Here is a 12634-nt window from a genome sequence, read left to right as displayed (position 1 = left end):
GCACCACTGTTGGTTAGGCTACTAGCCTTCCATTATTGTGGAGTGAAGCCCAGGTCTAGCACGTGATTTGCAGAAGACAATGGCGTCAAAGTGATCCTCCCTGATCGGAGTTGTAAAGTGCACTGACACACATACACACTATCCAATCTCTGGAATGTGTGCAGACCCCACGAATACGCCCAATAAATATTCTTACTGCACTCATTGATTGTGTGAGTTTAAGCGTCCTAAGAGAGCATTGATACAAAGAGGTTCCACCTGAACCCGCTTTCTACATAGTGTCCTGAACTGACAGAATAGAATTCTTCATATCTGTACAGACCAGGACCACACACTGTCTAAACACACTGATATTTGAATAAAGTTTTCTGCTGCATCTGCCCACCACCTTATTTTAAATTGTGTGAACCCCACCTTTGTTTGTTGTTATATGTTCTTTTTTATCTCGCAGCTCTTAAGTGTATTACCAATAAAGGTTAAGTTTTAAACTATTCTTTGGTGCACCCAAAAAAGGACATCTCTTCTTCTTCTTGAAAAATTCTGACTCCTATTCTCTACCTACGTTGTAGATTAGTTTTCCATAGATACTGCCCTATGGTACCAGAATGTCAGTGTGTTTGCCAGGATGGAGAGGGTCGCATTTGCAACCAAGCCATTTAATTTGGAGCATTCTTCATGGATTTCTTAATTGTAACAGCCACTATTCTTTTTGGTTTTCCCTCCTTGTCCAATAATATCACATGAATGTCTAGGGTTCAGGTGAAATCCACTTCTCCATTCTTTAGAGGGGTTTATATAATTCCCTCTTTATCAGAAAGTATCATTTCATGAGTTCGCATAAGTGATACATGCTGGTACTTAGAACAGATATTTGCTGCGCTGACACAGAGCTCTGAGCACCAGGATATTATCCCTGTAATCCAGAACAGGATCCGGCCACTGCTGACCAGAATTGAAATGTATGTGTTCACCGTGAAATCCAGTCGTCCTGTTGACTCTGAACGTGACTTGCTGCACCGCTGTGTGTGGCCCCAGCCTTAGAAGTTGGGTTTAATCTAGACCCTTCTAACCAAATGGTAGGAGGGTGCATTTCAGTTTTGTTGCCGAGATCTCCTATCTGCACTCTTTGCCATTTAGTAAAGTATTAACCAACTACACTTTTTTCTCTTTCACAATACCATTCGGTGAAGGCAGCATCTTAACAGATTTACTAAACGTTTGGTTTACAAAGCAATCGATAATCAGCGGCTCTGAGCGATATTTTTATTGCAACGGCAAAAGTAATTAATGTTAAACCAGTGCATTTTAGCATTATTACTGTTGCCCTTTTGTTGCAATTTGTCAAAGCTGTAAAACGCAGGATATTAAATCTACGGCTTATTGTCTAGAACGCAGCCTAATGAGAAACCAGTGACAATGTATTTAGCTGCACACATCAGCGAGACAGGAGACAATATTTTACAGATATATTCTTGTTACTTTATTAGAATCTTATTTACATTTTACAGTGTATCACCCCAGAAAACATTCTTTATAATATTTGTGTATACAACTTTCATAGGATGTTATCCTTTCCAATGAAAACAGACTTTAACAGCATATGTACTTCTATCTTACACATAGTTCTATATACTTACTGCGCAGTAAAGCTGAATTACAGAAGTCGTCAGCAGTGATGAGGCTAAAGTGACACTGTTCGTTATGTAATGGAGGTGTTGCTTTAACCTGTCTCCAGTACAAATAGCAAGGCACATGTGAGGAAACCAAGGAACAATGGTATATATGAACTATACTGATGCTTAACAAATAGATGTCCCTGTCCCCCTCTCCTCCATTGCAAAACAGAACATATATTGAGAAATCAAAATAATATTAAGTGGAAGAGGGGGCTAAAGACTGATAATCTTGACTCATGTACAGCCAAGACAGCCCCTGGCTCACTACACTACACTTGGCCCCCAGCACAAGACTGGCCAGCAGTCCACCATTTTTCATTTGTTTCACAATAAGTGCACTAAACAAATATTTCAAGTCAAAAAGCTATTATCTATATTAAACCCAAGCAATATGTATATATTAATTTAGTAAATACCAAAGAAAATTATTATTATTACTTAATTAGATCCTTCTCAAACTATAACTTAATTTTATTGCCATATACATATTTCATAGTATAGCTTTTGGCCTGACAGAACATCTCAATTACGGTATACATGTTTGGGCTAATGGGAGGCATTCACACACCAGTGGTTCTGTGGTACTGGTGCACAAAAGACCATTCTAGAATTAGATCCTAGCACCGTGATATACTCCCATATTAAAGAGGTTATCCCAAATTCACATATTATGGTAAGAAATAGCGGTTAAACATTATGACCTGTCATATGAACTTCTACATATACAGTACTTGGCCAAGCAGTGGATGGAGCAAGACTGTGTATTGAAAAGACAACACGCTCACAAGTAATGTGACTAGACTGATATGGGGAACACTCAGCAGAGGAAATGATCACAGGACAGGAATGTGGCACATTTGCACTAATATTAGGTGCAAAATCTCATGGCACACACATTGGATGGCAATAATGGGATCATTTTACACCAGCAAAAATGTATCCTAACTTCTGTGGGCAATCAAGTAGATTATGTTGTACAAAAGGTGAGTTTTGGTTTATAAGGGTTATTCAGAATGCAATGGAGAGTGTTCTACTAGCAGTCAGCAGCTGTTACTTGTGGGCGTGATTACAGTATGTGAGGCTAGAATACGCACTTACAGCAGATCCAGACTCACGCCAACTCGCTCACAGACCCACACGGCTGCATACAGAAAACAGTGAGTTTGGGCCGCCAGGGGGATAAGTTTGGTTGCCGGCGTTTCTAGGCCAATCAAATGGTAACTCATGCAGGCGACAAGTTCGTTATGTGATATGACTGACAAGCATTTTTGTACAGACTCACCCCTAAGGCACAAAATAAAGACCCCAGCTTTCCCAAGGTCTGTATAGTCTCAGTATATTGGGCTCTATGATTTCCAGCCACTCTGGCACCCACTTCTATCTATACATTTTTAGATATACTTGATGTGCAAATAGAGTCCATTGGTAAAGTTGCAACAAAACGGTCAGCTCCTTCTGCATAATCAACAGCAAACGTCTGAATGATTTTTATCAGCTCACAAGAACCTCATGAAGCTTCAGCTGAACTGTACGAATAGAACTTGGCAGGTTTCTGGGCTGATCCAATATATCCTCCAACTTCCTCAGGCACCCGGAAGAACATTTCCTGCTCATGCTTCTTCTGTTCTAGGTCATCCTCCAGAGCCTGTTGTAAATATAAATGCTATCTTACTATATTTACAAGCAAGGATAAACCAATTTGACATAATTATATAATCATAGTGTGAAGGTCAGGAAACACAAGTGATCCGGAAAATTAGGACCATTAGAACCCCACCCGTCACATTTTCCAGAGGTAAATGCTTTGCAGTAGAATCTCTAACCCATCTACCATTCCACAGAACCTCGGTAAGGTGATCACTAGGTGTATAGAAGGGAGAAGAAGCACATCGGGCCTCTGCACCCCCTGTTAGACATGTGACAACCATGCTCTAACACTAGCTGTGATTTTAATGCCAACAAGCTGATGTTATTGCATAAAACCTCATGCGTTTCATTGCAAGGTAAAAAAAATTCATATAAAGGGATACAAATAAAAAATTATAATAATGCCAATCAGCCATTAGCAAACCAAAAATAAATTAAAAACTAGTTATTCTCTGCTTAAGCAATATAGATAAAGTGTGTGAAAATTGGTCTGGTTACCAAACATATGGTCCCAAAATGATATATACAGTATGGGTGGTTACAAATACAGACCACATAAACATAACATAAACAGCCTAGACCAAATGTACAGCTAATACTACCAGGATTAACAGGTCAAACACTTTACAAATTATTCATGAGGAACACATATGTGTAACAGGCCGTACACAGGGGGCATTCAGCCATTTTCTGAGTGATTTTACTAAATTACTCTGGAAATGTCTTAAATACGCATGTGCCGGTAAATTACTGTATGTGTAGGCCATAAATCGATTTAAATGTGCGGCCCCGCCGTACTGAATCCGGCAGCGATTAATAACCTGCACGCAGGTTACTAATCAGTTAGGGCCAGTGTAATTAAGGGAGAACACTGACCCTGACACCTCGCTCAGCACACTGCGCTGTGTGCTGTGCGAGACTGAGTAGCTTCACTCAGAACGCTCATCGGCCTGTATTGCAATATTGGGATTACAATAGAACACAGTGGGGAAAGTTGGGCAGGTCAGGTGGTGACCAGTTCATGCTGCGGTGTGTGTGCGCCGATAACTCGGTGATTTGGCAGTAAGTTAGGACATGTGGGATTTATAGAGGATGCCTCCTCATGTATCAACAGCTTTCGTTCCGTTACTTCCTGCACCACAACCAAAACAGAATCTCCCAGTCACCACTAGGTGACAGTATAGCACTGTTAGACCTTTCTATAGTATTTCACAAAGTACCAGGGACATTACTTTAGAACGTGTCTATTCATAGATGTCTAGTACCTCATGAATATTGGCCACAAAGTCTTGTCTCAGACACCTACATGTATTTAACTGCAGCAATTGAAATTTAACGACACCCCCCACCCCCACACAGCAATGAAAACGTATGCTTATAGCCAAATGTAACTATTTGACATCCCAGACGTTCTCCGTGGTAAGGCTGTATTCTCACCTTCTTGCGCGGTCTCAGTTTCTCCCTCCAGTCTCTCAGCATGTGTATATGCGCATCATCCAACACCTTCAGTTTCTGGGTCTCATGTTCCACAAGTAGATGACACTTTTCATTCTAGAAACAAATGAGTGGAAGTCAAAAATAAGTGCTCAGTGAATAACAGCAGGCGAAAGAACCATACAGCCGCAATATTACATCAGAGAGGAAATCCGTGCGGAGTGAACACAGTCAAGCCTTTACTTACCTGTGGGCCTGGTTCTGATTTGTAAGCCAATGCCTACATAGCTCTGCTTTTTACAGCCTATGGACAGTGTGCTCAGTGACGGGGGTGATATCTATCAGCGCTGCTATCTACAGGAGAACATGGCAACGTATGTACGGTCCGTAGGACTGAATATCCAGTCACCTGCAGCTATCCATATCGGCAGCTGCAGGTGTTGTTGCTCACATACCAAAGCAGGCTCCGCATTGGGGGTGAGACACAGTATATCAGCACTAGGCAGACATCTCAGCCCTGCTTCTTCACCTTGGGAAAAATGGGCAAAGCAGGAAGTGTTATACCTGCAGGATAAGTACAGGTATAATACATCTAATATTCTGTTCCTGAGCATCATCGTACAAGGTCTAACACACCCATACTTTGTAGGCATTAGATATAAATCTGTGTATCCTGATTAACTGTGATCACTTTACCTGAAGCTGCTGCAGCTCTCTTGCATTGCTGTCGCACTCTGCCTGCATCTCCTGTTGCTGACATTCGTGTTTCTGCTGCTGCTGTGCTCTCTCTGCTTTCTGCCGCTTCTCCTCCTGCTGAGAGAACTGCAGAAGACAATAAATAAATGAATATGAAAAAGTCATAGAAATAATGAAAAATATATGTTCTACTCTATGGGGAATTCAGTGATCGGTACTTGTGTAGTTTCACAGCGTACTCTATGGGGAATTCAGTGATCGGTACTTGTGTAGTTTCACAGCGCCAGCTCTGCGCTATGCTATGTTTGGATTCTGCCATTTGAATCTTGGCAGCTCGCCAGCTCTAAGCTACGTTATCAGCGTAGTGCCTGTATGGCGCCAGCTCTGCGCTACGCTAACTTTGGATTCAGCATAGCACCAGCAGTAGTGCTCATAGGCTGCTGACGTTGGCCAATGGCTGCCTCACTTTTACGGCTGCCTTACTTTGCTAAGCTAGTGAGTGCCTCTCTCACAGCGCTGGCGTCAGCATGATATCCTGTCTTCTGTGGAGAGGGGATAATGTGGACGCCGGTGGAGAGGCACTCCATCTGTGCGATACGTTGGTGCGTCTGAGACGCCCATGCGTCTTAGTAACTATTGTGGCTGGGTACAGTAACTAGGTGTTCGGGAGCGCGTGTGTCTCATGCACAAAGAGGCATTTGCTAGTGCTCCATGTTACATACTGGCAAATGCCTCCATTTGATACCCCCACTATCCACGGCAGCCTGAAGCGTGGCGAGCGCAGCGATGCGCGTCCTCCCGACCTTTTCATACCCCACTATCTAGACTGGCGTGGAGTTTATTCTCTAAAGTGTGGCGAGCGCAGCGAGCCACCGAGCCCGAAGCGTGGCTAGCTTCACATGTATTCCGCGTCCGCTCGCCACGCTTTGGGCTCGGTGGCTCGCTGCACTCGCCACACTTTATAAAATCAACTCCACGCCAACGTGTATAGTGGGGGTATGAAAAGGTCGGGGGGACGCTGCCGCGTAGTCTAGGGAACTGACAAACAGTACAGGGATGCTCACGCCACTACCGCGGGAACATTTTGCTATGCTAACCACCCGATTCTGAAAAGGTACGCTACGCTAACTACGTAGTGGTGCCGTGAAACTACACAAGTACCCAATTATCTATGCAAATTTTACGAGTGTTTTTTTTTACACTTTGAAGATTCATACTATTCAATTACAGTCCATAAAATTTTCAGTTTTCATTCCATAACATATAAGGCCAGATGTACCAAGCTTAAAAAGTGACAAAACGGAGAGTGATAAACCAAACAACCAATCAGCTGCTACCTGTCATTTTTCAAACACAGCCTATGACCTAGCAGGTTGGAGCCGATTGGCTGGCTGTTTATCACTCTACATTTTATAACTTTTCAAGCTTAGTACATCTAGCCCATAAAGAGATGTGCTAGATGTACTAATTAGCAGCGATAATTTACAACTGCTAACAGATTCACCAGGGGTGGGCTATCCTATTAGCCCCGAGGCCAGCTCACTTACCCCCAACTGCAGCATTTACTATATCATAAAAAAAAAGTCTATAATTGGTGGGCCCAACAATCACCAATTGGGCTAAAATCACTATATTAGCCCAAAATAATAACAGGGCTAATAGAATATGGCCCGCAGAGTGGTATCCAATTAGCCACGATTTACCAAAGCTAATACATGCACTCAGGGCTGTCACAAGAAGCTGGGTATACACTGGAGCGATGGGGATTCGATCTGGCATCGGAACGAATCCCTGTCCTCAAAGATTGCCCGTAATCACTGGAGCGATGTCATTAGCATAATACAGGACACTAGCGATATATGCAGGTTTGATGTGCAGGCACATGTATATCTGACAAACACTGGTCAATTTTTGCCAAATCGAGTTATAGGCCGTCTGATCTGGCAGATTGGACAGTCATATCGCTTAGTGTGCATCCAGCTTTTGCCCCAATGCCGGTGCTTAATGGGGATGGAAGTTCACCTGCCTTAGTCAGAGAAGACCAAATGCTAGATCAGTAACCATTTTCTCTGAGATCGTTGCCACGAAAACCTAGGTCTGACTCTTAAGAGACTCCGTTTTTGGGTGAATAGGGATCATTTTCACATGGAAAAACAAGCTACAATGAATGTGCAGAAAGATATACATTTTATAAAGGGGGTGTGGCAGCTTAATTCTAAATTGCAAATAGATACTCAAAGATGCCCAGTATTTGTTTTATAAAGGGGGGTGATGGGACAAAAAACTGTATTTTCACTTCATTGAAAACAATAAATGCATTTACAGCCCTTGCATTGCAACAGAGTCTGTTCCGAGAACAAATTGTTCCTTTTTTTACGCCTAAATCAGAAATAGGCCAAAGTATATTGACACTTATTACTAGAGATTCCTGTGTTGCAAATACCAAATTAATTTAGTCGATTGAATAAAATAAAAAATAAAAGTGGTTTTGCGCGTATTAAATAATGCTATGATGGGATTATTATGGGGCAGTACAGACGGTGTAATGGTTAGCATTACTGCCTCACAGTGCTGAGGTCATGGATTTGATTCCCACCATGGCTCTAACTGTGCAGAGTTTGTATATTCTCCCCGTACTTGCGTGGGTTTACTCCGGGTACTCCGGTTTCCTCCCACAATCCAAAAATATACTGGTAAGCTAATTGGCTCCCAGCAAAATTAACCCTAGAATGTCTGTGTGCGTGCATATGTGGTAGGGAATATAGATTATAAGCTCCACTGGGGCAGGGACTGATGTGAATGTTCAAATATTCTCTGTAGAGCGCTGCGGAATATGTGTGCGCTATATAAGAAACGTAATAAATAAATGAATAAATTATTATGCTGGAATATGCCCCGATGTGATCTGTGCCATCCACCTGTTTAATCCGCTCTCTCTGCTCAGCAGCACTTAAAGTGCTGATATGTAGGCTCTTCTTGTACATGGCCATACGAGTCTTTCCTTCACTCCTCTGGATTTTTGGCAAGCGGGTTCTTTCCTGCTGCTGCCGCAACCGGAGCTGTTCCATCATACGCAGGTTGTACCGCTGCATCTGCTCTTTTTCCTAGAGGGGGTAAATAGATCTCCTTTACATGAGTCAAGCAAAATGCATGAAGACAAAGCTGCAAGTATCCACAAATGCATTTTTAAATAATGTAAGTAATAAAAGTAGTTTTCCCATGAATGTACATTCTTTACAAATGCTTACTTGTCCCTATTTGTGCAATCTACTAACCAAAGAACGAGGACTGCTATTTTGTAAGAAAAAACAAGGTCAGGTGCTTCTAATGATCAAAGCGTTGGGTATAGCGTTGTTGCATTTCAACTCCTTGTTTGAGAAATACACAACCATCAAAATTCTGTTAAGAGGCCATGGACATAACAAGCATGCAAGGTACTGCGTTGGTGAAGCAAGCTTATGTCAGACAGCTGAGCTGCGTGTTCAACAGGGAGCCAAGCAGTGGCGTAACTATATACATGTGGGCCCCATAGCAAAGGTTTGTAAGGGCCCCTCTTTATCACCAAATGCTGAAAAATGTATACAGCACATGACACTTTGACAGGCAAAGTGGGCCCCTCTCAGCTCTGGGCCCCATAGCAGCTGCATCCCCTGCACCTATGGTAGTTACGCCCCTGGAGCCAAGATTTGATAGCTAACCAAGACTTGTGGATTGAAACAAGAGTGAGAATAAATTTGGGTAAAGCATGCGCTGCAGGATATAAATGATGAAATAAAGCGAATCCTGCACACCAACGCTGCACAGAAGCCTCTCCTCTAAACGTGGGGGTCCACACGGGTTACTTCTGGCCTTTTAAGCTACTAGTGAAGGTCTTTACCCTTAATATTTATGGATGGTTCAGCCATACTTTTTAGTGGCTCTGCAGATGCCTCAACAGTCTGTGGATATCACTAGGGGTAACCACGCACGACGCAAAGAGAATTTACATTGCGCTATTGTGGTTTACCATCTTACAGCTATCAAGGTAATCTGGGAAAAAAAGGGAATCGGTGGAGTAACAAACTATTTTGTACTTAAGGATCAACTGAGATTGGGCCAGCAAAGACTCCTCATCTAAACAAGTGGGCTCTAAGATATAAATGCATTAAATACAGGGGTGTATTACTAAATGACAGAACAGACTGGCAAGCTTTTTTGATGCACAGTGGGATCTTGGAAGACATCACCTTCATATGTTTTAATGGGGATGCGGTCATTTGGTCTACTGCATTATGGTAGAAAGTCATTAGGTCGAATCCATTAGGTCGACATGCTAAAAGGTCGACATGACTAGGTCGACATGGGAAAAGGTCGACATGATTCTAGTTCGAAAGGTCATTAGTTCGACAAGGTCATTAGTTCGACAAGGTCATTAGTTCGACAAGGTCATTAGTTCGACAAGGTCATTAGTTCGACATTGTCTATGTCGACATTCACAAGGTCGACATGGAGTTTTTCACTGTTTTTTGAGCCAACATGTGCCGACAGGCGGTATTTCATGCCCTACCATCCACTAGGGCGTGGTGGGAGAATAAAATAGTGTGCCGAGCGTAGCGAGGCACCGTGCCCGACGCATTGCGAGCGCAGCGAGCGATGCGAGGGGATGCAGTGCACTTTAAACTGTGTCCATGTCGACTGTGTTGACATTCAGGTAAAAAAACAGTGAAAAACCCCATGTCAACCTTGTGAATGTCGACATAGACAATGTCGAACTAATGACCTTGTCGAACTAATGACCTGTCGAACTAATGACCTTTCGACCTAGAATCATGTCGACCTTTTCCCATGTCGACCTAGAATCATGTCGACCTTTTAGCATGTCGACCTAATGACTTTCTACCATAATGCAATAGACCAAATGATCCCAACCCGTTTTAATGGACACAAGCACACTAAAGTCATCAACTAACTAGGATTGTTTTAAGAGCTCACTTAATATTCTGTGGAAACCATTACCAAAGTCAATGAATGAAGAGAAAGAACAGTGAAAACAGTTTAATATTCTGGGGATATGGGGGGACAGGACAAACCTGCCCAAAAAAAAAAACATTTTGACTCTGCTGAGATCTATGAAACAATGTATCAACTGTTAGGGCATACACACGGGGCGATTTCAGCCCCTTTTCTAAGCAAACCCACTTGATCGCTTATAAAAGGAGCACAGAAGACTCCATGTGTCTTGCAGCAATGCCAATGTGCGGTCTGGCCTGTCAGTACTGACCGCGGGGAAAGCCACACCGGTTGTAAAAATCATCACAGTGTATTGAGCGGGTGTCCCGCTTTGTGCTGAGTTTTCATGCTGCAGCACGTCGCTCAGCTAAAAAAGCCGGGTCGCCCAGTGTGTACGGAGTTTTACACAATATAAGCCATAACTACCACTGCATCTAACAATTGAGAATAGTCTCTTGGAACATAGTAGTACTTTATAAACCTATAATGGGATACTGTGTAACTGGCAGTTGGGTTCAAGAATGCATCTCAGCGGTAAATACAGAAACATTCTAGCCCTTTGGAGACTAGGTTATGGTAATAGCAGAGCACACCTTCCACTTATTACATTATAATTTAACCAGTTTAGAATTTAGATTGTATGCTCCTTGTGTGTGTGGCCTTCCTCCCCTCACAGCCAGCTTCTCCTGCACACCACCTATACTCTACACCTCCTCCCGTGCTCTCTGTCGACATAACTTCACTTGTTTGCTGCTTTTCCAACTCTTCCAGCAGCAGTAAACCTGATAGTTGCGCCCATGCTATTGGATACAGGTTTCAGACTTTTGCTGCATACTCCCCTAGCTTCTATAGTTGTATTGTGGTGCTGTTATATGTTTTCTGTAGTGTGCTGTACAGTTTTACTTTGTACTGCCTTATTGCTAGTCCTATGTATAGGGCTGTAGACTACTTGTGGCACCACTGGCATTGGTAAAGTGGGTGCCTCCTGTTTCCAGGGAGGCCCACACCACACTCCCTGCACTCCTGTTTAATTACTTACCTTGCTGCAACAGATACAGAAATCACCAGGAAAATGGCAACGAGGGAGCCATGTTCCTGGAGACTTGCACACGAACGAACGCGTGCACACACACGCACACACACACACACACACAGAGTGGAGGGGGTCTGCATATGGGCCCCCTCCTCTTAATCCTTCCCTCTATGGCACCCTATTAATTAGGTATAATAATGAAGACTGAAAGCCTTTATTTTCTAGGGTGTCAAACACCATCATAATCTCTGAACATGATCTTGTTTTCGCTGACCTAACAAAGGACAATGTACTGTAGAGAGTTTGTGCTTCCCCTCCTACTACTTTAAAAATGGTGACTTTAAAATGTAAAATGCAAAGCTAAATGCCAGGAAATCATAGATAACACCGGTCAGTGGTAAACCCTAGTGTTATTGGCAGACATGAAAGGGCATAATGAGAGTTCATACAAATGCTTGTTTGGCCAACAAATGCAAGAACTACAAAGAATAATGTAATGATTTAGAGGTCAGCAATTTACACCTAGCATGTGAGGAACTGTGCACACATTAATCCTAAGGCTTATTCTAAGCTCAAACAAATCTTGGAAAATTCTTGAAACAGCAGGCCAAAAAAAATAAAAAAAATCTTTAGACAGGGTAATAATTCCAGATTTCATAAGCACATGTGGCCAAGAGTAAAAAGTAAACATTGCATTGCAAAAGCAACAGAGCCACTGACAGGGACAGTCTATAGCTTTCTATATTTCTATATTGTGCGATATTAGCACAATTCCAGGTCTATTAGAACCTGCTGTAAACAGTTATTCCAGCAGATGACCCTCTAAGTCAGGCATGTCCAAACTATGGCCCTCCAGATGTTGTGAAACTACAAGTCCCATCATGCCTTGCCACAGTTTGCTATTAGGGAATGCTAAAATGATTGCAAGGCATGCTGGGATGTGTAGTTTCACAACAGCTGGAGGGCTGCCGTTTGGACATGCCTGCTCTAAGTGAAGCATAACCCGAGAAGCTGCACTTCCACCGACCATAAACCAGCAGAAAAACAAAATATAAAGTTATCGTGTGAAGTATCTCTCTAGAGGTCAACATCCTCTTTCAAGTCCCCAGGTCTTGTTGGCTTCAATGGAAACTATTATAAATACTGTGGAAAGAAAAAG

General features: G+C 42.7%; 1 protein-coding gene across 1 annotated transcript in view; it reads right to left on the bottom strand.

The window, feature by feature from the left end:
* Nucleotides 1-1461: 1461 nt before the first annotated feature.
* Nucleotides 1462-12634, bottom strand: part of STK10 (serine/threonine kinase 10) — a 111613-nt gene continuing 100440 nt past the window's right edge. Inside the window, exons 16-19 of the mRNA XM_083181984.1 lie at nt 8372-8557; nt 5454-5579; nt 4761-4874; nt 1462-3321 (exon numbers count right to left, since the gene is read on the bottom strand). Coding sequence (XP_083038110.1) covers nt 3184-3321; nt 4761-4874; nt 5454-5579; nt 8372-8557 — 564 coding nt within the window. The 3' untranslated portion in view covers nt 1462-3183. The remainder of the gene's footprint in view (nt 3322-4760; nt 4875-5453; nt 5580-8371; nt 8558-12634) is intronic.

This window comes from Crinia signifera, chromosome 4 (genome assembly GCF_055691185.1).
Source record: "Crinia signifera chromosome 4, ASM5569118v1, whole genome shotgun sequence".
Classification (NCBI taxonomy): Eukaryota; Metazoa; Chordata; class Amphibia; order Anura; family Myobatrachidae; genus Crinia; species Crinia signifera.
The sequence above is the reverse complement of the archived record's forward strand: the minus strand, read 5'-3'. Positions and strand labels throughout refer to the sequence as shown.